Genomic DNA, 24,695 nt, shown 5'->3' on the forward strand with positions numbered 1-24,695 from the left:
TCTACTCTCCTCTTTTATGTATTGATGTTGATAAAAAATAAAGTTTCTGACATATTGTAAATCTTATGTCAGTTCTTTTATTGAACACAATGACACAAGATTGTGCTCAAAGCAATCTCAGTACGTGACATCCCTTCATTGCCTGAAACTTAACTATTTTACAGTGGAAAATCCTCGTATTCTCACATGTTTAATCGTTTAACATCTCCAGATGATCTACTGCCATAACTGGCAACTGTAGCTCAGTGGTGGAGCGAGTTGTCTTTCAACTCAAAGGTTGTGTGCTTCCCTATTCTTCATGCTGATGTTTCCTTGAGCAAGACACTTAGCCCCATGTTGTGTGAATAGGAATTGGTCTAGTCTTGACGAGTACTCAAACATGCTTTACAGTTTTAAAGTCAGCCGTTTACACATTCACTCACACTTTCATACACTTACACTTTCATGCAGCGCATCTATGTGCCTCATATTTCTATCACTTGTCTTTCATTCCCACGTGGGGTTAGATTTCTTGCAAGGACGCATCGGCATGTAGACTCGCAGAGCAGGGAATCATACCCACAACCCTTGAGTTGAAAGACGTCTCGCTCTACCACTGAGCAACTGTTGCTCCCATTGTTTTCTATGAATGTGTGTGCACATAGAATGCGCTGTACTGTGTGATTGTATGAGTGTGAATGAGTGAATAGCAAAACTTGTAGTGTAAAGCAGCTTTCAGCGGTCATCAAGATTTAAAAAAGAAACATCAGAACATTACAGCTTCAATGAAATGGTGTCAGCTGTGGTAGAGTAACGTACTGTGATGTATTCTCGTTATTCTGACCGAAGTATAAAACAATGACTTAGTTTAAAAATGTATCTATAGACTTCGTGTGTACAGCTTGAGTACTGTGTGGACATGAGAAGACAAGGTTAGTACTGTAATTTAGTCTTTGAGTCGCAGTAAGTTTTAGGCTTTATGTTTGTGTTTTTGTGGGAGTTTTTGCACATATGTGCCTAAATGTGTTTGCCTGCAAGCCTGTTTATGTGCTCGTATCTGTGCATATGTTCACATATTCGCATGTGCAGTGTGCACACACCTGCGTATTTGTGGAAACCTTCTGCTCACGTGCACACAGGTTGCACTCCCCCAGAAACGTCCTGTCCTCAATTCTCCACCACACGCACATTATCACACTGGACATGTATTTTGTTTTTTAAAAAAACCTCTGTTGTTACTAAATGACATATCAACTCACACAGTGTGTTACTCTGTCCACTCACTTTTATGGCAATTGCTTCATACTCTGACACGAAGAATAAACAGATTAGTAAAATAATATGTGTATCCTGCACAATATCCAAATTATTTTCTGAGCTCACACCAGAGAGAGAGTGTGTGAGTGCAACGTGTGCACCAGAAAGATGTATTTCTAATTGTCATTGAGGGTAAAAGCTACTATGTGAGTGCTGCTCAGAGGCAGAAATGTAGTCGTGATTGTGCTCCATGATGATAAACAGGAGGATAAGCTTTGTTCTGACGCTTCCTGATGTCATAAAGTCGTGGCTGTGGCTGTGTTTTTAAAAGATGATTGGTCCACTTTTTAACTTTGCGTTGCAGTGGTACATATTGTGTTATACTGGGTGAAAGCAAATATCAAGTTTGCAGATCCTGGTGTTTGCAGACAGATGTTACCTGCATGAGGCTGTGGAAGCAGCCAGAAACTTCCACCCTGTCATCGCTGACACAAACATCTGCGAACTGTGTGACATGAACATGCATATGAGGTTTCTGTCTCTAACACACACATACACACACAGCCTTTTTGCTGCTCTTCCAGCTGCATGCTGAAGTTCCACTGGGTGCCATCAGTGCAGATTCTGCTCACTGGTCGAGTCAGTGAAGCAGTGAGGTGATGGCAGAGAGCAAGAGAGAGGGCATAACTTTGATCTACCATCACGGTGTGACCTTAAAATAAACAATGACTCTATACGGCACCACAATTCCAATCCTAAACTTGATTGCGATTTTGCCTGAACATGTCCACGTAACAACATGAACACCTGGAGAAGATGCTGTGTACATAATGTGAGAGGAGCTTTCTCAGACAAATTGAGATGAAAAAGAATGAGGAAAAAATGTAATTCTGCAAAACATCATTACCATGTTAACCTGTTACCTGTGGCAGATGAAACCTCAGTGCTCCACCACTCATCTCCTGCACCTACCTGCATGTGTACAGCTTCATGCGTGCAGAAACCACTCCGGGCCACAAGGGAGAGCTGCACTAGTTACCGTACTGAGGCCTCCAGATGTTCATCTCTGCCTCCCCTCTCTCTCTCTCCCTCTCTCTCTCCATCCTTCTATGAGGTCACAACATGTAAAGTTTACACATCTGGATGAGGCCAAGTCTGTGTTTTTTTAGTTATTTATAAGACATCTGGAACATCTGTATCTCTGGAGAGCAGTGGCAGGAAAAATTGTGGAATTTGTTTAATGGTAGCACAACTGTCTCTGGAGGGCGTACAGGAAGGATATATGCTGCTATCTCTCCTGTGTGTGTGTGTGTGTATGCATGTGTGTGTGTACTTGTATGTATATCTTTGTGAGGACCAAACTTATAAACCATAGGGAGCGGGGACATTTTCATGTAAGTGAGGACATGTTTGGCTTGTCCTCATGTTCAAGTCAGACCTTGTTATTCCCAACATTGTGTCACCTCAGTGATTCCCATCAACGAATCAGTCTGTGTCACCACAGTAATGAAACCACAGCTCCAAACAAGAAATACAGATAGAGTGGTTTGAATATAACAGGCTTCCATTTATATTTAAAAGTTACGCACTACAGCTTTAATGTTTTCCTCCTTGTATTGAAGTGTATTTTTTCTATGACACACTAAACAGTAAATTGACACTTGGCTTAGAACATTTACATCACAAATCAAATTGCAATATCTGTTAGAAGGAAAATTGCAATTATATGTTTCCCCCAGATCGCTCAGTGCTATGTTGTTTGAGAGAGATTCAGAGGTTGAACACAGCACATCTGTGAACATCTGGGTGCACAGACTGTGTTTGGCTTTCCAACAACTGGATGAGATCAACATCAAAACACACACAGTTTGAGTACAGCCAGAGGACAGAGCAGCCCCCCACTCCCCCCGCTTCCACATCCACATCTCACACACTCACTAACGTATTCACCCACTTCTAAAGCTTATGATGGCCCCCAAGGGCCCCCGGTTTCCACTTCTGCCACTTTCTATTTATGCTCTGTGCCTCCCTTACATCCTTTGTAAGCCACATTGCTCTCTGCCTTTGTCTACACACACACACATAGGCACTCTCACTCAGAGAGACACATTAACACTTTGTGTAAATGTGATTTTCCCCAGTTTACCCACACCATGGGGAGGTGCAGGGAGAATCGTCTTTTCCTGCTCATCTGTAACATCTGTGTACAGGAAGAGAGAAGCAGATGTGAGAAAGATATCTGTCATGGCAGCAGGTGTCATGTTTTCCCCGCAGCAATTTGCATTTCCTGAATATGTCATGTGCTGTTTGATAGAAAAGTGTTTCACAGATTGAAGTGGAGAGGCACAAGTCTTTCTCGGCTGCAGAATGATGTGTTTTTAAACGTTCTATGATGTAAAAAAAAAAGTGTGATATTGAGACAAAAAATGACCATGATGTGTCATGAGAGATTAAGGACATAATGTTGGTGATTATGGTGCAGCCACCTTAGTCACAACGTATATTTTCTTTTGCGGGAAGCTGTGTTTAAGTTTTGGAGGGGATGTGACATACGATGTAAAGTAGAATTTTTTGTGGCATGAACCCAAAACCAGACATCCCATAGTGTCAATACAGAGGATGCAGACCTGGTCAGGCTGTGACAGAGGTGCCATTCACCTCACAGGTGCCCTGTTGTAAGTTAATGTGCCATCAAAAACAATCTTGGAGACATTATTTGAAGGTTGAAATCCTACATTATTTGTTGCTTTATAACTCATATAATGATTTTATTGGGGGCTGTTATTTTTACCTTGTTGTCTCCTCCCGCCACGTGATAATCCTCCACGTGTTCACTTTCATTCTCCGCCTGCTGCCGAAACACTAAAATTAACCAAATAGTTCATCAAAACAAAAACAGTGGGACAGTTATATATGTGGGTGTGTTTGTGCATAAACACAGTATAACACTGGGTAAAAGTGCAGTGTCTTATTTTTGATACTTGGGGAAAATCGAGGAAACCACGGCCCTTGCACATTATAATTCATTTTATGAAGCACTGACATATGACCAAGGTGACACTGAAAATGATTTTGTAGGAGTTAATATTCTATCCAGCCAAAAAACTGTATCACATGCAACATCGTTGCCCCATGTCCAGTTGTTGTTTACTCGGGTCAGTCTGATGGCTTGCTGGAGGTCCCACACAGGTGAGAGCTGCCCTGTGTCTTAGTGACAGCTCACCATATGGGGGGACTGGATGTTTTCTAAGCCGTGTGGAAGTCCAAACACAAACAGAGCTAAAGTGCCACACACACATTCAGCCAAATCTGTCCTTACATCACATCATCCATACAGGTGATAATGCTAATTGTGTCCTACCATTTTATTATTATCATTGTTATTATTTTTTATTATTCTTTTTATTTTTTTATTATTATTTTATTTCAAATCCATCTTTTTTCTCTTCTGTTTATCACAGTTAGGTTACTTGGAAAACAGCTAACAGAGAACAATAAAACTGATGTTTTGAGGTGCAACATGTAACATTTAATAGGGTTCAATGACAGATATGTTTGTTCACGTATATAATCACTTTAAAATAAACATTGTTTGCATTTTATTAGCTTAAAAAAACAAAACCTTTGATACTCTGTGTACTTTTGGTGATATAGAAGATGCCATCTTGTGACGCCCAAAGACCCAAAGCATTCTTTTACAGTCACTATGTTTACGTGACATTGGAAAAAAATCCTAATATGTGCATATGCATGTGCATGGAAACAGACTTAATTTTGAAGTAGCATCTTACTACTCAAACAAAGAAGAATGAAATCCCTTTGATGTGATAGCCATAGTTCTCTTACCCGCTTGGCAAAGGGAGCACTGGGCCTCCATTTGTTACAATCTGCAGTTTCACTGTCGTCAGATGACACTAATTCTCACACACTGGACCTTTAATGTCAAAGAAACTCTCACCTCGTTCCTTTTGTTCAGCCACAGCAGGCAGAGAACATTTTGTGACTCACTGTGGTTCTTTTGTTGTTCTCCTATAGTCAAATGATATTATTCCCAGAATTCAGCAATTCATTTGGTGAGTGGAATGTCACTATTAATAATAGGGATTGTCGCTAAAACCAAGAAAAGGAGACCATATTGCAATAAACATGAATTATACTTAGGAATTATACCTCTTCAAGGCTTTTCTTTTGGGTTTTTTTACCCTTCTGTTTCAGTTTATGCGTTTACTGTAATAGAAAAACATGCAAACCCTCTTGACACAGCGATATAGTGATTAATCAAAGTGACTTTTAGTCTCAATAAAAAATCTATGAAGAGGCTTGGTAACTGCTTCTAATTCAAATAAGGTTTCTAGTAGATGAGGGGTTAACAGCAGAGAGGAATCTTCCTACAGGATGAATACATTATAATACATCAATAATAATAATTAAAAAAAGATCACATAATTTCTCTTTTCTGCCACTCTTTCCTTTTTCACTTATACCTTTTTTATTCTTTCATGGTGTCTCCGTCTGTCTCATGCTGACAAATGGCAGCGATTTACAAGTCCTGAATAAAGAGAGAGAGTGGCTCCCTCTATTTAGCCCGAGGCTTACAGAACTAACATCTGGGCTGTTTGGCAGGCTGGCTGCCATTGGCCTTGTTGGAAAGCCTCTTCAATGCTGGTCCAGATGCAGGAATGGGAGGCTCAACGCACACAGATGGAGACACACACACACATACACACACACACACACACACACACACACCAGAGCTGGCACATACACAAGACATGCACGTACACACACACACACACACACAAAACATTAAGAACATCCATACATTTGAACACACACTGGCACCATGCACACTGCACACAGGAGAGGCTGTATAATCATGCATGCAAGCACAAATACAGATGTGGAAAGAGGCCGATACATTAGGCTACAGATGCAGACAAACAAATACTCACACAAATCGGGTCTCGTACCCAGATGGAGACAGAGCGGAAGCTGATGTGGTGGGCAGAGACGATGCTTTGTTGGCACAGGTAACATGTTCTCAACAGCTGGCACAGGTTAGGCATTCCTGGGAATTGGAGCCACAAGGCAAATGTTCCCGCTGGCTTGTATGGGCTGGTGCTGTGGCAGGCAGGCAGGCTGGCTGCGCCATCGCCCATACACGTGAATCCTGTCACCGACAAAACATTCTGAATCAGGTGGATATGTCTAAACGCAAGTATGCATACAATTGCACTAACACACTGACTTTACTAATCATGGAGATGACTAATGATACTAATAAATAGCCTTATCACTGCCCTGCCCAGTTCATTATTGATTTCAGCACCTGGTCCTGATGGCGACCAGAGCCTGGTTCCAGGATGTATACCCACCGCCTTTCGCCTTATGTCAGCTGGGATTGGCACCAGCGGTAGAAGATGAATGAGTAAATGAATGTTCCCATTTATAGTAAATTCGACAATAAAGCGTTGACACCAGTGTGATGGACAGCTAGTGTCGTCTAATAGGTTACAGGTGACGTTCTGTTTGAAAAATGGCAATAGTCAAATCACAAATTTTGAGGCTTCACAGTTGGAGTTTGCCTTGCAACCAGAAGACAACGTCCATTTTTGTATACGGTCTGTAGATTCAGCTTTGGTTTGATTATCCAACTGAAGCCAGTGCAGAGTCCTAAGAAGAAGAGCTGCACAAACCTGTGTGTGTGTGTGTGTGTGTGTGTGTGTGTATGTCTGTTGTTTTGCTGTATATCTCCTGTGTTAATGTGTATTAGCCTTTTCACTGCCTGGGGGCTAATTTCCTGCCACAGCTGTTGACTACTTCCCCTGACATCTGGACAGAAGGGAGGCAGACGACATACAGAAGCAGAGTAGAGATGACAGTCGCGCTTTCCACTTCAACATGATCTCTGAGATGTACTAGATGTGAGAAGATCACATCACACTGCTGTATGTGCACTCCTGGACTGGACCCAGCTGTTAATCTGACGGCTGTGGCTGTATTTATTTAAAGCTCTGTTCGTGTTCGTTTGTCTCACCTCTCTCTCTCTGTCGTTCTCTTCATATTCATCGATCTGAACTTTCCATATCTGGCTTTTGGAGGTGACAAATACCATAAAACCTCCAGAACAAGGGACAGGATGAGTCATATTCACATTTAGTATTTTTTTTATTTACTTATCATTATTAAATGTCAGCTGCTAAGATGATGAACATGGTTAACATTACACCTGCTAAACAGCAGAGCGAGGAAGTGAGTAATGTTTTGTCAGTGCGATCATATTATCATGCAGATGTTGGCATTTAGCTCAAAGCACCAGTGGAGCCCCACAGAGGCTGTCAACACTTGTCTTGTTTATTTTATGTTGCGATTTTTTTTCCTTCCTCTTGTTTGTTTTCACACTCTTTATACAAGTGTGAAAATGATACGATCGATAAAAAGTGTTTTCAGGCTAATATTTGGCTTATGAACAGCCAGGAAAATAAACATTCGATGAAGTTGTCCGATATCAAATGGCAGTAAAATTGATGTAACTCAAGCTGCGTGCAACAAGGGGAATATAGCATGGTTGTCTCTGCCAAATGTCTCTTTTTTTAATGGTTTCAAACACGGCAGTTTAGCTGTGTAAACACAACCAATCTAATTTTGTTCTAAGAGATAATACAAAAAATGAAGCTGGACTGAAAAAAGCCCCTAAGTGTCCAGCAGGGGTGTTTGTCTGTGACAGGATGGTTGGCCAGATGTAGAGTGCCCCCCACCCCGCCCCACTGCACCACCACCACCACTCCAGCCTCTGCACCCACACACACACACATACACACACTTTCAGTGCAGCAAGGGGACGGACGGCTGGCTGTTGGCTTGGAGGCGCCATTAACCAATTTAGCTTCCAGATGTCCATCAAACAGCCACAGCCAAAGCAGCACAGCTCTTTAAGAGCTTCACACGCACGGGTGTGAACAGCCCACACACACACACACACACACACGCACAGGTTTGCACATCTATTCTTCTTAGGACACCTCATTAGTTCCATTCATTTGGGCAGCCTTAACAAAGGGTTCCCTAACCTTAACCTAACCACAATTCAAATCTTAGCTCCAGGTCTCCAGGTGTTTTTGACACAAAAGGTCCTAAAGAGGCAACAAATACAAGTGTACACACACACACAGAGATGTACCGATGCTGAGAAGGACAAAAAGCAGATACATATAGATTGACAAATATTTCAGATCTTCACATCTGCCACACAACAAAGCAGACCGTGCCACACTGTGTGTGTGTGTGTGGGTGTGTGTGTGTGTGCACGCACGTACGGCAGTAAGTTGACAAGCCGAGATCCTGATGAAACTGACAATCATTTTTTGATCATTTCTAAAATGATCCTCCACCATCTGGAGATACGCAAGTTAAATACACAGTTGTTTCTCCTGATGTCTAATCCCCCTGAGACATGAACACACACACACACACACACACACACACACACAGAAACCCGAGCATGCACCCACACAAACATATATTCACGTTCTTCAAATGGACAGATGCTGCACCTCTAGAGGCACAGAGACCCAACAGCTGTTCCCCAGCCAGTCAGCTGGGCTACCATTGATAGTTCATGAATATTTTACACTCAGTCAAATGGCTGCATTCCAGGTTGCCTACAACAGCAGCCGCACAGGACAGATGATCAGATCATTAAAGTATATGGACTGGCTTCCTCCCACTGTCAGCTGAAAAGAAAGTTGCTTGCTTGTGTCTTGGAGGTTCTGATGGACACAGAAGGTGGTGGAAGTGTGTAGTTTGAGTTTTGTCGGTGTGCACCTCTGTGTCTGTTACTGACTTCAATCAGCATCAGTGGTCATTTCTCCTTTGCCTCCTCTGCTTTTGCCAGCGATGTACCTTTTCCAGTGCAACACAATACATGTGTCACCATCAGTAAAGCTGTTAGCTTTAACATATTATTTAATTTTGTATAACTTATTTCATGAAGTGGATCATTTAAATGATTGATTCAAAGAGAGACCAAAGTAAAAGATTCCAAATTAGAACCATCGCTAAGATCTTCCCTCAACTTGTTATGTTTCTGGTGTCTCTGCGACTTCACAGTTCACATCGCAATTCACACCTCTGTAATGCAGAACAATTATGGGATATGGGAATAGTGTTAATCACCCTTTTAAGCAGCTTCACAAAACACCATGAAATTTGAATGACTTTTATATTACAGTCATTATATACATACAGGGCCTTTAAGGCAACATTTACTTTGAATCCCTTTTAGTGCAAAAAAAAATGATGCAAAGAAGGACAAAAAGCAGATACATATAGATTGGCAAATATTTCAGATCTTCACATCTGCCACACAACAAAGCAGACCGTGCCACACTGTGTGTGTGTGTGTGTGTGTGTGTGTGCGTGTGTGTGTGCACGCACGTACGGCAGTAAGTTGACACTTTATTGTTTTAAGTTTGCCATTTGTCAAAATGAATCACAACAAATTGCATGGAGGCAAAGAAGTGCAAACAAAGTGCAAACAAAGATGTAATATACGGGAATATTTGCATGTCATGGGAATAGCTATCTGCATTTCCTTTGATGAAAGTAAAATGAACATGCCTAATAAAAGTCTGCTTGTCAACAGGAGCTTAAGAGACAGATGTGCACTCAACACGAATGCATGATTCTTGTTATTTCATCTGCAACCGACTGATTCTCTTTCAGACTGATTGAAAAATTCCCACACTGGCAGCTTGGTCCAGTGGTATTCAGGGGGTTTGGGTCTATAATGGGTTTGGATTTGCTGCTCACCTCGGCAAGACAAGAAGGAACACTGGGATGTGGAGGCTGCACACAGGAAAGAGAGCAGCCAATTGTACTAATAGACATTGCTTCCATCTCTCTCTCTCCATCTCTCTGTCTTGTGCCTCGGAGGGATGGATTAATCTCATCAGCCCTGGGGCTGAGATTCAAACATCTGTCTGCCTGCTCTCTGCCTTGCCTTCCTCTTCCTCTGTCAGCAAGCCAGTGTCTCCCAGAGTGTCTCCCCTCTCCCATGCATCCATTACGGGCAATGATGAGGAAAGCTGTGGGACACAGCGATGAGGACTGTTGCAGAGAGGTAGAGGTGATGTGTCCAATCGTTGCATCAAGTCCACTTTTGTATCATAGTGCTTCTGTGTTAGTTGTCCAAGAAATTCTCATAAGAAGTAAGATAATGACGGGTGCTGCATTTCCTGTTGCCCCTGTGAGCTGCTTTTTCTGGCTTTATTTCATTATTTCGGCTCCCTGCTGCTTTGACGCTGAGCTGAACAGTTTAGCAGACAGGACACTGCAGCAAATTAACATTTTCATGTTTTGGGAAATTTTGCTCGCTATATCAAAGCAACTCACACAGAGGGAAAATAAGCAGGAACATCCGGATCCCAAAATGTAACCGTAAATTAAACCCAGCTTCCGCCAGCAAGGTGACATCAGATGGAATATATCTGTGCTCAAATGATATGAAGCAAAAAATAAAACAAGGGATGTAATGAAAGCAAAGGGGGTTTTCATCGAGGATGCATTTGCAAAAGAAACTGTATGTTTAGGTGTCTCATTAGATGAATTTTCAGCAAATAAATGACACCTTTTATGCTGCATTTTGTGTTTAAAAAAATAGGATCATCAAATCCCTTTTCAGAGAAGCTGAAGGGTTGATTTCACACAGCTGTCTGTGTTAAACACCTTTGAATATAAAAATGTAATTAATGCTGGCAAGAAAAAGGCAGAACCTGTGAAGCATATACAGTTGTAATGTCTCTGAGATGGCCTGAGGTTTCCTCAGTCACTTCCTCTGCCAGACCCGCACATTTCTTTTTTATTACGTCTGAAGGACGTGAATAAAAAGCTGAATATTAGGTTTAATTCGTCGTTCATGAAAGAGAAACCACAATTGCAGCGAATACTTACAGAAAATGAAACAGGGGACAAACAGTATTAAAAGGCACTTGTGTCTGAATATGAAAAAGATTTATCATGTACTACGATTAGACTTTTTTCTTTCTTTCTTTCTCTGCTGCTACATCAGCACATTTTTAATCAAAGCATATCCCAATAATTCTATCTTCATTCAACCAAACTGAACAGAGAGAATTGAGAGTGAAAAAAAGGGGGATCTACAGCGACCTCCAGAGGTGGAAATGAGAAAATCAGCTCCATTCAGAACCAGAACACACTGAGTTGTTCTCATATTTTGTAGGGGAACAAACATGTGACCGAGAACAGGTGTCATGGATTTATCGACGTTTGAGAGAACTTCCTTTATCACAGTTTTTTTGGATGGGTGCTTTTCATTTCCTTTCTGAAGTGAATCTGAACAAAAAAACATGTTGTCCTTTGCAGTGGATGCGTGAATACAAGCTCTGCTTTGCATATGGGTCTCTTTGATGTTGTTTCTTTCCCCTGTCTGCCTTTTGCTTTGTCTTTGTTTCGTTTTTTAGCTGTAAGGAGGATGAAATGGACGTACTTATAATTTTGAACATCTGGTGCACACACACACACACACACAGACACAGACACACAAACCTAAGTTCTGTCTTCTATCAAAACAATATGTGGATCATATGAGGGAGAAAGTAATAGAAAAAGTTTAGAAAATTGCACAACAATCTCCTGAGACACGCTGACACGTTTGGTAATAAATGCATCCATGGCTATTTTTGGTGCATCTTGCTCTTTACATTATTCTGCACGTACATAAGAGACCGTCTGAGTCATCGCACATCACGTCCTACTTAACAATGAAAGACTTTTATTTAAAAAAAAAAAAAAAGCTTAAAATTCAGTGAGATCTGCAATTACCCACCAAGTGGTTGAACTGCTTTAGATTTATTGTTCAAATTAGCTAGTATTTTTTTTGAAAGCTTGTCCTTAAATCCAATTTTCTGTTCTGGTGAACTGTTCCTGCCTGTGGGCCTAATTGTATTTTCATGCATGAACAAGGGTCTCATTGTAATGCACTAATAATGTGGATCCCCAAATTGATAGACACATAACAGGGTCATCATTCATTTGCATTTTAACAAGTCCTTCAGCTATGACACCGGATCGTGTGAATTCATTACCATACAGGGCTGCAGTTCATCCAGCCACCCATTAGTAACGCCAATTAGTTTACTGGGACAGGTTTAGGAGATGCAAATAGGCCCGCAGACTCACTCAGGCAACCAGAGCGGACCAACTTCTTTCATGTCAAGGCTCCCATGACAGACGGGCAATAAAGGTTTTTTGTCCCAGTGACCCACATTTGAGAGGATCTTTTTCCTAGAAGTGTCTTTACAGAGTGAAACATCTGATCGGTTATGATGTTCAACTCACGTACATTATTTCCTCTGTCTAATTATGACCCATTCCCTTTCTAATTACTAATGAGTTATTTTCAATTAACTTGTTGTCTGTTGTGTCCCCTGAGATCCCTTTAATTCACGTCTCTCGGGTGCATTTGTAGTTTAAGCACTTGAATATGCCTTTTCTAAAAATAATGAAACAAGCTGCCTGCGTTTTTGCTGCTGATGTTGCTCCGTGTCAGAGATTTGCTGTTCTATTCCCTCGGAGGTCATGTAGGAAATGTACAGCCTAAGTGTCTGCAGCACTGCAACTCAAATGGCACCCTTTATGAAAAAGGTACGGAAATAAACCACAGGCAGATATACGAGAAATATGCAATCACACATAAGGCTGCGGATAAACCGTGAGTCACGCCGATGACAACAGAGCCATCAGATTTTTTGTGACTTGGCTGTTAGTGAAGGCACAGATCAGTACATTCTGAACACATCCAACAACCTTTTTTATTATAAACAGTAAATTATAAGTTAAAAAGGCCTTATTTAAAGCCCTGTCAAATGACTATGGGTTCTTGGAAATGTGCAATTTTGTGCAATAAACTTCCCTAATGTTCGCGTGTGCAATGTGTTCATATACAGTAGGTGATAGAAAACTAGGTAATGCACTTCTTGGAAACCACAGTCTATTTTGGTAATGACTTAGAAATCATCAGGGGGTGATAGTGGTTCTGCACTGGAGCTTTACGTTTTACTTTAGTGAGACACATCAAAGTCATGATAGAGGAACTAGACCTTTTAACAACTAGTGTACAGGATCCCACTTGACCTATACACTATATATATATACATACAGTATATATCAAAAAAAAAATTGTACTTGTTTTTATTCTGAATACTCACCAGAAAACTGGTGGCAAATCACCTTAAAGGGCAGTAAAATGTGTCTCTGCTTCTGCTTGCTTGGACAAAACAGGCACGTTCAGTGTGACCACGCGCGTTCGCTTCATCCTCAGACTCGGTCTCGGAGGATTTGTGCTCACCACTTGTAGAGTGGATGCTGACAAAGTGACAGACACATCACAAACTGAAGGCAGCCATGCATATAAAGTGTACTCAGTGACCAAAGTGTTGCACAGACACTTTCAGCAAATGCAGTGAGACAGGGAGGTTATTTATCCCGTATCTATAATGTTTTCAGTATTTAATTCACAGTGGAGTGATTAAAATGGACTGGGTGCATTGCAAGGGCAAGTAGTAAGTACGGGCCTGTGAGTTGCACATAGTGTTGAAGTGGCTAGAATTGTTGCCTCACAGCAAGATGCTCGCCAGTTCAGATCCTAGTTCATCTTTGTGGAGTTTGCATGTTCTCTGTGCCAGAAACATGCAGATTAATTTGACACTGTAAGCTGACCGTAGGTGTGAGTGTGAGGATAAAGTGGTAGAAAATAAATGCATTAATGAATTCATTATTAATATTTCCATGAAACCTCCTCTGCACTCTGTTTACAGCCTCACAACCAATTGTAGGACAATTGGGAGAGAAAGAGAGAGAGAGAGAGAGAGAGAGGTTGTTTAAGGCTGTTGTTGGCTGTCTCGTGACACATACTTTGCATACAGGTCCTTTTCAGTGCTGCTGCACTAACAGAAAACACCCTATGTTACAAAGAAACTTTAAAAAAAGGGAAGAGTGGAAAAGAGAGTATGTACTAGAGATAAACATGTGCATCTGTCTGTGCTCTTCTGATGAGCGGAGCTCAGGACAGAGTTCTGCAGTGCAGATGAAACTCAACAATCAAGTATTTCTGCCTGTGCATCTTTTATGGCTTTATTTATGGATAATAACTACTTTAGTAATGCTTTATATAATGAGAAATATGATTTTTTTTGGTTCCCAGGTTATAGAAAGTCTGCTTTAAGACTTCTCTAATGAAAAAGACCTGCTTTACGAACAGTGCTTAACTTTTATAACTGCACATTCCTCTCTCTTTTGCATCTGTGTTGAATGGACTTGCAAGTAAAGGATTAGTTCAGGAGCCTATTTTTCTTTTTTAGTCTACGATATCTTTAAGAATATAGAATTTATGTTTGCAGCTTTGTCGCACTTTGCTTTGCCTTATCGCTCAGCAAACTGAAGTATGTTCCATAAGTAACTTCAAACGTGTTAACGTGTGATGTTTGAAATCTTTTGTTCAGATTCAAGTATGTGACACAAACAGAAGCTCCTGTGTCACAAGGTAAAAATACTGATTTTCTCTGTGGCCTTTGGCGCAGGAGAGTGAGCAGTGAGAGCAGAGACAAACCAGCAAAAAGTTTCTTTGAATATAATGTGCGTAAAGCAGGGGTAGATTTTATTAGGTTACCCTTATAATAAACACACAGTATGCAATTTCTCCTGCTAAGAGTCTTTCAGTCAAAGCTGTGAAAAAGACATAGTTCAATGAATTTGGGAAGCAGCATGGGTTCATGAGAACTATTGTCTTGATTATTCATTTGGATCACTTCACATGGGGAGTTTAAAAATTTAAATGTGCAGTATCAACTACACAGAAAACAGATTTAGTTGGAAACGGCTACAATAAGTAGCTGTCAACAAAATAAACATAAGACTCTTTATTTTTAGAAGTTTGAGCGCAGAAATGTTACTTATTACATCTTTAAGTGGCTAAAATTCTGTTTTTCCTTCTGTCCTGTCGGCAGAATTGTTATCATTAAGAGCGAGTGTCCACATCTCAGGCGAGTTTATGGAAACGTAGCCAATGTGGTATGAGTGAGATTTTAAAGAATCATATAACCAGATGTCATATTATGTTGTTTCTTGCTGTCCAGACTTTCAAAAAAAAAAAACCAGTGTGGATCAAATGGTTTTTTCAGGCAGTTTGAACAAGGCCGTCCTGTCAAAGGTGGTGCACCTGCTCCCATCAGCTCCGCCCACCTCACCGCCACCTCCTGCACCGGCGTGACTACAGTACCCAGGCGGCACCGCGCCGCTCTCCTCTCTCTCCTCTGTCTCCTCTGCGCCAGTCCGCCTCGCTGACTCGCAGAACCAGTTGGTTTGGCCCAGCTTCTTCTTTCCTGCCGTCTCACTCTGTGTGTGTGTATGTGTGTGTGTTGCTTCTGCTACTGTTGTTGTTGTCTGGTGTCAACCTACGCCGACGAGAGAACAACACACATCCCTCCCTCTCTTCTGTTGGAGGGCCGCTTCCAATTTGCCTTCACTTTCCTCCTCGCCGGCTCCATTGGCTTCTGCGCCGTGCCAGTCAACTCGCCTCCTTCTCGCTGCCCGAGTTGAGCAGCAACAGCTCGGAAACATCTGGCCGTCGCAGAGTGCTCCACTCCCCGTCCCTCAGTCCGCTCCGCTCGGCAGCCTGTTATGGAAATTAGTCCAAAGTCAACCTAGTTTTGTCTCCGGAGGACAAACAGAAGAGAAGGAGGAGATTTGACGGAAGAAGCGAGGAAGACGTTGGACCGTGTTGTCTGTAAGTGCCGCCTCTGATACCGGAGTCCGTTAAAGGAGGCTCGGCAGGGAGAGGGTGGGTTACGGAGGGTAAAAAGTAGCTAAACCTTCCTTAGCATGACTGTGTTTGTCACCACACACTCATTGCTGTGTTAGCTGTGCGCTCGCGCTGTTTTAGCAGCTGTTGTCATAGCACCGGGGCCTTCGCAACTACTGTAAATAGCTCAATACTGTCGCCTGGTCTCGTTACTTTAGTTAGCATAATGACCGAGCTATAGCTAGCTATGTATGTATGTGTGTGTGTGTGTGTGTGTGTGAAAAATGATCGTTCTTCTCGTACTCTTACTTTTTACACAGCAGCAGTGACGCTGCTTTGACTTGACGCGAATTTCCTGTCATTTTTCGACACTTTAAAAATGCGTAAAGGCGTTTTCCAGGCTAATTAATAACTTAATAATTACGGTTGTTCATTTCCGTAAGTGTCGGCGTCACTGTCACGATATTAAAACGAACAGAAACTGTGAATGAGTGTGGTCTGCGGCGACCTCACTGATTAAAAATGCAAAGTGAAGCTCGTGTGAAGTTAATTCAACTTTACGTTTGACAGTTTAATGTCTCACTTTTAAATCTAGTTTATAGTTTTAACCTAGCCTTGTTAAAAACTATAGGAGGTGAGCTAAATTTGTTTTCACTTTTTAAAGTCATTCTTACTAAAAATTTAAGTATTTCGTTGTAATAAATGAAATGTGTTTAACACATAAAAGCAGTGTACAGTCACATTTTGCTGTCACTGCAAATGAGTAATATGAGTTAAATATTCTTTCTAGTGTTAGTGCAGCTGAGATAATGCAACTTATTTGCGTTTAACAGGTGACATTATTAAATGTGTGTGTGCCCTGTGTTAGTCTTTTTAACTGTTTTAAAAGGCTTTCGATAAACCAGACACTCTGGGAAAACAAATGTAGCTTTCTTTATATAATCTCATATATTAAAAAGCTGGTCATTCACTTTAATCAAACTGGTAAGGCTTTTGTAATAAGTTCTCTCAGTTCCTCATTAAAGGCCTGTACACCTTTTGTTTAGGTTGTGCACTCATTAGTTTCTTTCTTTATGACTTGTTCCCATTGTTGCCTCATTTCAGTTTTGTTCCCGCTGGTTGTCAGAAGGGTCCGAGCGAGCAAAGGGGTCAGTGGATGGATAGAGAGATAGATGAATGAGTGAGTAAGTGAATGAATGAATGGAATACAAGAGAAGGCAGCGGCGCTGAACCGTAAAGAAGTGGAAAACAATATCAGCTGCGTATGTCTGTCAATTGCAAATGTGCTGTGTCTGCCTTTGTTAATGGTTACTGGAAGGAGACAGAGACACATTTCATATCACTGCAAAAAAAAGAAGATTGAATTTGTTTTGTTTACTTTTCTCCCTGCAGATCCTCTGTTTGAAGTTTTAAAAACTTTTCTTTTCTACAGTAGTTTTGGTGAGTAAACTCTCCTCAGTTTAGGAAGAAAAACAAAATCAGCATTCAACTGCATTTAGTAGATCCATGCTTTTTTTTTTTAAGAAAGAGAGACAAAGTTGCGTGGTGTTGGTAGAATGAAAGAGGAGTCTGGTGGCAGGAGTGTAGAGGAGGCAGCATATGGCTGTAGAAAGAGCACAGCTGGAGGTAGCATCTCCATCTGAGGATGATGTCAGAGCAGCTGACAGGCTGCCATCCACCCCACCTCCTCCCCCTCCACCGCCTCCACCCCTCCCCAGTCCTTTATTGTGAGTCTCAGTGCAGCCTGGGAGAGTTAGTGCTGTATGTGTGTGCGTGTGTGTGTGTGTTTGTGGCTGCCGATCAGTTAGAAGGAGGAGGAGGGAGGAGGAGAAGGAGGAGGGAGGTGGTATCTCGTTCCCCCTCCAACATCTCCTCCACTTTGCATCTGTCCCTCGCAGTTTGAACAGCGTGGTTTTTTTTTTGCCTGCCTCCCTCTTCTTCTCTCCTCTTCTACCCACTCATTGATTCAGAGAGAGCAAGCAAGGAAGAGAAAGAGCAAGGAAGAAAGACAGAGAGAGGAGGAGAGTTAAAGGGAGAGAAGGAGAGACAGCTTTTCCCGGCCAGCAAGAGAGAGCTCAGCTATTCTGCTACAGTGGAGTTAATCAAGTTGATGCATACTGCTGCAGGTACCGTTTTGTGTGTTTCTGTTTGCGTGTGTTTGTATTAGTAGAGGAGGAGAGTCCGGGGCAGTGGAGTAGTTATTTTGTTTTGTTGTGGGGATCTCCAGTGTGTCAAAGCTGTGAGAGCGCTGCATGAAACTGCTGTTGAGTGCTTCAGTAGTAAACTGGTGTTGGTGCTGCCTGTCTGATGGATAATTGCAATCTGGGAACAGTCTGCTGTGTTTTCAGTTTGTTGTCCTGAGAGCTGCATTTAAAACTCAGCTGTTGTTTTTGTGCCGTTCTTGTTTGTGCTGTTTATTTTGTCAGGCATTTTGTTCAGATCCATCCTTATTAACTGGAAGTTACATCTGTCACAACTTTCTAATACAGGAGAAAGTGGAGCTTTTTAAATTAAAACTCACTGAAATTTTGTTAGGTCTAATAAAAGAACAGTTAACAACTTTTTTTTTTACCTTTAAAATGATCAGAAACATAATTATGAGAAAACATAATGAGCAGCAATTTAATCCTAATCTCTTGAAGTAGTTTTTCACTCAGATAATTCAAACTCACTGTAAAATTACTTGAAAGCATGTGCGGTCCACGCTACCCACTTTTTTCCCCTCCTGTCGGCTGGAGTAGAGGAGACTAATTTAGAAGTTGCAGATTTGAGCTGCCTGAATTGGCTAGACAGCTGTAATCGCACTCCCTCCTAGTCTTAATCTCTTTATCTGGCTAGCAGCTGCCATATGGCCCCCGTCAGCTGGATCAGATGTGAGTAAGCCTCCCCCTGTTCATCCCAGCCTCTCCCTCACCCTTTCCCTCCCTGTGCCTCTGTGTCTCTCTTTCTCAGACCCCTGCCTGGCCCGGGTGAGCCGGGTGACGGGCGGCTGCCCTCCTGAGCCTCTGCCGACGGCTCCCTCCCCGTTGCCGCCACAGCCGTCTTTATTTTTAGACATCTTTAAGGATTAGGATTGATGCTGTGACGAGCAGGGCACTTACAGTGATTGTATTGTAAATCTTCTCTTCTGGGTGGGGGGTGAGGAAGAGGGCAGTTTCTACTACGGGGCGTATGTGCGGGGTTTTTCTTGTAAGATTCAGATGGGAATGGAGTTCGTGAGTGACGGATGGTGTGTGTGGAGGGAGGGAGGAGGAGTAAGAGTAGTTTGACTGGACAGGGGGTGGGGGTGTGGAGAGGTGGGAGGTGGTACTCCCTTGTCCCTATAAGCCCCCTCATTAAAAGCATTTTGAACAAGCCATCAGGCGACACACACTCATACACAACACACACGCGCGCACACACACACACTCACACACACTGGCATTCTTGTTGTAGCTTCATTCAAATGAGGTGATTTAACTGCTGTAGTTAACACAGTGCAGAGCGGGACCAATGTATTTTCTCAGGCAGGACAAATCAACTTGGTTAACAGGTGGGATTTTTCAGATTTTATCCTTATCATGGAACTTTTATAGACATTTTTAAAATACACCCAAAGAGCATTTGCAGCTTGTTTCCCTCCCCCTTGTCTAATCTTACACCTAAAGCCGATGCTCACAGGTTAAAACAAGGAAAGAGCTGTTTTGTTTTCGACAGTGCTATTTCAATTGAGCAGTTTTCCTGCTTGACTTAGCCTGTGGAGGTGGTTGGTAGGTAGGCTGTTAGTGTGTGTGTGTTGTGTACGTGAGGACAGCGTGTGCAGCTGAAAGCCGGTTACCTAAAAGGGCTGTGCCAGGCCAGGCCAAAGTGGGTTAATAAAAATAACCAGCGTAGGAGCAGTGACAATCCAGAAGTGCAGGCAGAGGAGTTAAAGAGATACAGCGCAAGAGAGAGAACGCAGAGTAGACAGAGTAGAAGAATCTGCCGCTGCTGGCTTTACCTGAGATTGAGTCTTTCTCCGTGTCAATCCTGAATGAGTGATTATTCTTAAATCACACTTTTTAATTTAAATTATTTTCCATTTTTGAATTTTTCGAATTTTCTTTTTTAAATGAACTTAATTATAGAGAAATCTAATGATTGTGTGTCATGGTAAGAGAGAATGTTTGCGTGATTTAACAGAATCCAGCATAGCGTTTTTGAACTAGATTATTTCGGTCGATGTGAATACGATGAAAATAAAATCAACCCTGTGCATAGGTCATAGGTTCGTGTATAAAAGGATTTTAAATATACAAATATATTTGTATGTTTGTTGTATGTTTGCTGAGTTTTTTTGCGGTATTTTAATATAGTTTTTATTTGGTAAAAATATGTTATGGGAAATGTTTTTTTCCCGTGCTTTTATTGAGTTTTCATTTTCATTTTCAGTTTCATTTGTTTTCAGAATCTCATCGATCTATATTTGTAATTTTCCCTTGGACACATAACATCTCTCTGTTTTTGATATCTCAGAATTTAAATAATGTTATTTTCTGAGTTTTCACTTTTTAATCTTAATTTCATTATTATTTTTTTATTGAGGCAAAAATGTTTTAATAAATCTACATTGGGGATCTAAAATCTTTTATCCAGCGTGCTGCTACCATAGAGCTGCCAAACTGTTTTTCATCTACAATAAAAACACAATGCTTTAATATTATCTGTAACTAAACTTTGACTCTGCTTCTGTGTCGTTGTGTGGCTGCAGGTTATGAGGACGGCAGGATGGAGTTCCCAGACCACAGCAGACATTTACTCCAGTGTCTGAGCGAGCAGCGGCACCAGGGCTTCCTGTGTGACTCCACGGTGCTGGTGGGCGATGCCCAGTTCCGTGCGCACCGTGCTGTGTTGGCCTCCTGCAGCATGTACTTTCACCTCTTCTACAAGGACCAGCTGGATAAGCGAGATGTGGTGCATCTCAACAGCGACATTGTCACAGCCCCGGCCTTTTCCCTGCTCCTGGAGTTCATGTATGAGGGCAAACTGCAGTTCCAGGACCTTCCCGTAGAGGATGTGCTGGCAGCAGCCAGCTACTTGCACATGTATGACATTGTGAAGGTGTGTAAGAAGCGATTGAAGCGGAAGGCCACAGCGGAGGCAGACAGCACGCGCAGAGAGGATGATGGTGGTTCAAGCTGCTCCGATAAAGCAGACAGTCTATCAGATGGTTCTCCCGGCCGGCCTGCCACTGCAGACCTGCTGCACAGCGATGAAGAGGAGGAAGGGAAGGCTGAGGGTGGCCAACTGTGGCTGAGGCTGCCGTCTACGGACAGATCAGCGACGCCAGCCATGGCTACAACCAGCCCGCGTCACGCAGAGGCGGAGACACAGGGTGGGGAAGTGCTAGGGGAGGGAGGGAAGCTGCTCTCACCGTCCGGAAGCCCCACCAGCTCCACTGGATCCCTCTCCCAGAGGTCCCACCGCTCCATCAGCCCTCGTATTGGCCACAGGGGCAGGAGGGTGTCGAATGATGTGGCCGATTGTGTCCTGGACCTGTCCGTTAAGCCAATCACTAATAACAATCTCAGTAACCATCACCAACCATTTTTCAGCGGGGCAGCTACACCAGACAGCCTCCAAAGCCCATTGGCTGTGAGGGTGAAGGTGGAGAGAGGTGTGGCCTCAGATGAGGAAGAGGAACTGGGAGGTGGGGACTATGACATGGAACACAGTGGCCTCACCAAGGCAACTATTCCCAGTGCCAACGGGGTCTTGACCCACCATGGGGTCGGAGGGCCTCTGTCAGCCCAGCGGCGGCTTGGCCTGGAAGCGCACCTGTCGGCTCTGCGAGAGGCGTCTCTGGCCTCTGAGCTGGAGCGGGAGGAGAAGCCTTCGGCCACAGCAGATGACGAGGACATACTGGGTGGTGAAAATGAGCGTGCCCAGGCCGAGGCGGCCAGCATGGATAGTTCCCTGCTGCCCTACGTCTCCAACATGCTGTCGGCTCAACACACCCAGATCTTCATGTGCCCGCTGTGCAACAAGATTTTCCCCTCCCCGCCCATCCTCCAGCTCCATCTCAGCTCCCACTTCAGGGAGCAGGAGGGCATCCGCTCCAAGCCCGCCGGAGACGTCAACGTGCCCACCTGCACCATCTGCAGCAAGACCTTCTCCTGCATGTACACGCTGAAGCGCCACGAGCGGACACACTCTGGTGAGAAACCCTTCACCTGCACCACCTGCGGCAAGAGCTTCCAGTACTCACACAACCTCAGCCGCCACGCAGTGGTGCACACGCGTGAGAAGCCGCACGCGTGCAAGTGGTGCGAGCGGCGTTTCACACAGTCCGGGGACCTCTACCGACACATCCGCAAGTTCCATTGTGAACTGGTCAACTCTTTGTCGGTAAAGAGTGAACCGCTGGCACTGCCCAACGTCAGGGATTGGGCGATTGAGGACAGCTCGCAGGATCTGTGGAAGTAGAGACAGAGTCTGCTGGGTTTTAATAAAGGGAAAGAAAGTGGACAGAGAGAGAGGCAGAGAGGCATGGGGAGGTGAAGGAAGGTGGCAAAGTTTGATGTTCGGGGTTTAAGTGAATCATCTTATTGTGTGTCGCAAAATCTCAATCAATTGCACTTTAATAGCACATGAAAATGTTACTACTGAGTTTTTTTGTTGCTGTTTGGGGTAGTGTTGTTTTATTCTATTTTATTCTGAACTCTTTCTTTTAATAATTTGGCGTAACCTCTTTGGTGGTTTTCATTGCGTCTTAGGGCATGGGTCCCAGTGAGAACGTCTCGCCTCTTTTTGATTTGATTTGATTTTATTCTTTTTGTTTCATCTCAGACACATCTCAACACTCCAACGCTGGTCATCAAATCCAGCAAAAACACCACCGCAGGAGTTCAGGTCGAATACACTGAAGTGAAGAAAAAAAATTACAATACACTAAACGGGTACTGTGATCGACATGAGTCACTACCGCCACACAGACACACAAACACACACTGACATGCACAACGCACACACAGTTTGTGTGTATGTTGTGTGTGACGTGTGCACAGTACTGCACTACTCTGGCAAGACATTCACCTGACACGTGCGTGTGTGTATGAGTGAGTTTCGTGTGTGTTAATCTTATTTTCTACTGGGATGGAGGTGTCGTTGGTGAAGCGCTTCCTGCTTCTCTTGTTAAGCTCTTTGGTGTTGTGTTCAGGGGAAAAACTGACTGACTGACAAACTGATGGCACTCATGCAATGCACAGCCTCCTTTTTTTTTTTACTTCTAATCAATTTGAAGTATTTTCTAAAAATTGAAAAAAACACCTTTAAAATTATTATAATTATTGTTATCGATAGTTTTTTTTTTTTTTCTTAAATCTAGCTGGCAGTCTTTAAAACATCTCTTGTTGAAAGTGTATTTAATTTAAGGTTGTTGTATATTGTTCTGCTATAATTTTAAAAAATTTAATCCTCTACATTTTTTTAAATTAATGATTATTATTATTATTATTATTATATTATTTTGTTACTTTTTTTGTATTCGGACCTGCTGTTGTTGCATGATGTCCAAACCTGTATATTTTAAAATAAAATGTGAATTTGCTGTATTACTGTACACACTGTAATTGATCAAATATTTGATGACAGGCTTTTTCTTTACTTTTCTTTGTGAATACTACTCCAGGGTGCAGTCTGTTGAAAAATCTGAATATTATTCTGGGAAAAAAAAATGCATGAACATTTTTTTTTTTGATTTGTCTTAAACCTTTTTAAGTTGTGATTTTTGCATCGGGGTGGGGTTGGGGGAAATGTTTGAACGTGACACTTTGGACAGTAAAGAGTTGGGGTTTTTGTACTTTGTCGTAAGTCGGTTGCTGCAGGCTCCTGGAATAATGTTACCGAATGTGTTACCGTCGGATGTTGAAGCGATATATGAAGCATTTGAAGCTTGTGTCTATATGCACTGATATCTCTGCTGTGCGTGTGTGCGCGGGTGTGAGTGAATGTGTGTGTGTGTGTGTGTGTGTGTGTGTGTTTATGAGCATGTGACTTGGTTACTGCCAGTCAATTAAACCTACTGACGATCTATGTCCGCCCATCACTTCCTCCTCCTCCTCAGGCGTTACATTTCTCCACTGCTGCATGTTTGTTTTCTGTCTCTTGTGTCTCTGTCCTCTCACAGCGTTTGATGCCGTTAAAGCCATTTCTTAATGATTTCTGCTCACCTGGCACTTACTTCACGTCTGTCGAGCGCAGTTTGGCTTAAAGAGCGAAGGATGCAGAGAGAGAGCGAGAGGAAGTGGAGAGGCCGAGTTGTCCTGCTGAAAAGTTGAAGGGTCAGACATTCTTGTCACACTGTTGCATCACGTTGAGCTGAGCGTAACGCGCTCGCCTCACTCCTCAATGCAGTGCACATTACTCACGTTAGACGCAGTGGATGTGAATGTGATTCGGTGTGTGTGTGTGTGTGTGTGTGTGTGTGTGTGTGTGTGCGTGTGCGCGAGTGTTTTCCACTTTAAACCTAATCTTTATTTTGACAGATGGGAGAGAATTGGCATGAATGCACCTTTTTAAGCTGAAAGACATTAAATCACATTTTTTGCTGAAAAGATGCCTATATTTAAAAAAAAACAAACAAACAAACACAACAACTAAAAACATTTCTGAGGTAATGGAA

The 24,695-nt window shown here is 42.6% G+C and overlaps 1 protein-coding gene across 3 annotated transcripts; it reads left to right on the plus strand.

Moving 5' to 3' along the window:
* Positions 1-15,423: 15,423 nt before the first annotated feature.
* On the plus strand, positions 15,424-23,330 carry zbtb18 (zinc finger and BTB domain containing 18). Of its 3 annotated transcripts, none has more exons than XM_044045408.1 (2): positions 15,424-16,039; positions 20,784-23,330. In XM_044045408.1, the coding sequence occupies exon 2, from the start codon at positions 20,801-20,803 to the stop codon at positions 22,496-22,498; it is 1,698 nt and encodes a 565-aa protein (XP_043901343.1). In that variant the 5' UTR covers positions 15,424-16,039; positions 20,784-20,800; the 3' UTR covers positions 22,499-23,330. The 3 variants fall into 3 exon arrangements, with proteins under 3 accessions (XP_043901343.1, XP_043901342.1, XP_043901341.1); XM_044045407.1 differs by lacking the exon at positions 15,424-16,039 and adding an exon at positions 17,859-18,180; XM_044045406.1 differs by lacking the exon at positions 15,424-16,039 and adding an exon at positions 19,342-19,586.
* Positions 23,331-24,695: the final 1,365 nt, after the last annotated feature.

This window comes from Solea senegalensis, linkage group LG15, assembly GCF_019176455.1.
Source record: "Solea senegalensis isolate Sse05_10M linkage group LG15, IFAPA_SoseM_1, whole genome shotgun sequence".
Lineage (NCBI taxonomy): Eukaryota > Metazoa > Chordata > Actinopteri > Pleuronectiformes > Soleidae > Solea > Solea senegalensis.

Bases quoted from the DNA above. Each gene is read 5' to 3' on its own strand.
- zbtb18 (XM_044045406.1), top strand. From the start codon at position 19,547: ATGTATTTTCTCAGGCAGGACAAATCAACTTGGTTAACAG. The intron at 19,587-20,783 runs GTGGGATTTTTC...GTGTGGCTGCAG, and splicing joins CAAATCAACTTGGTTAACAG to GTTATGAGGACGGCAGGATG.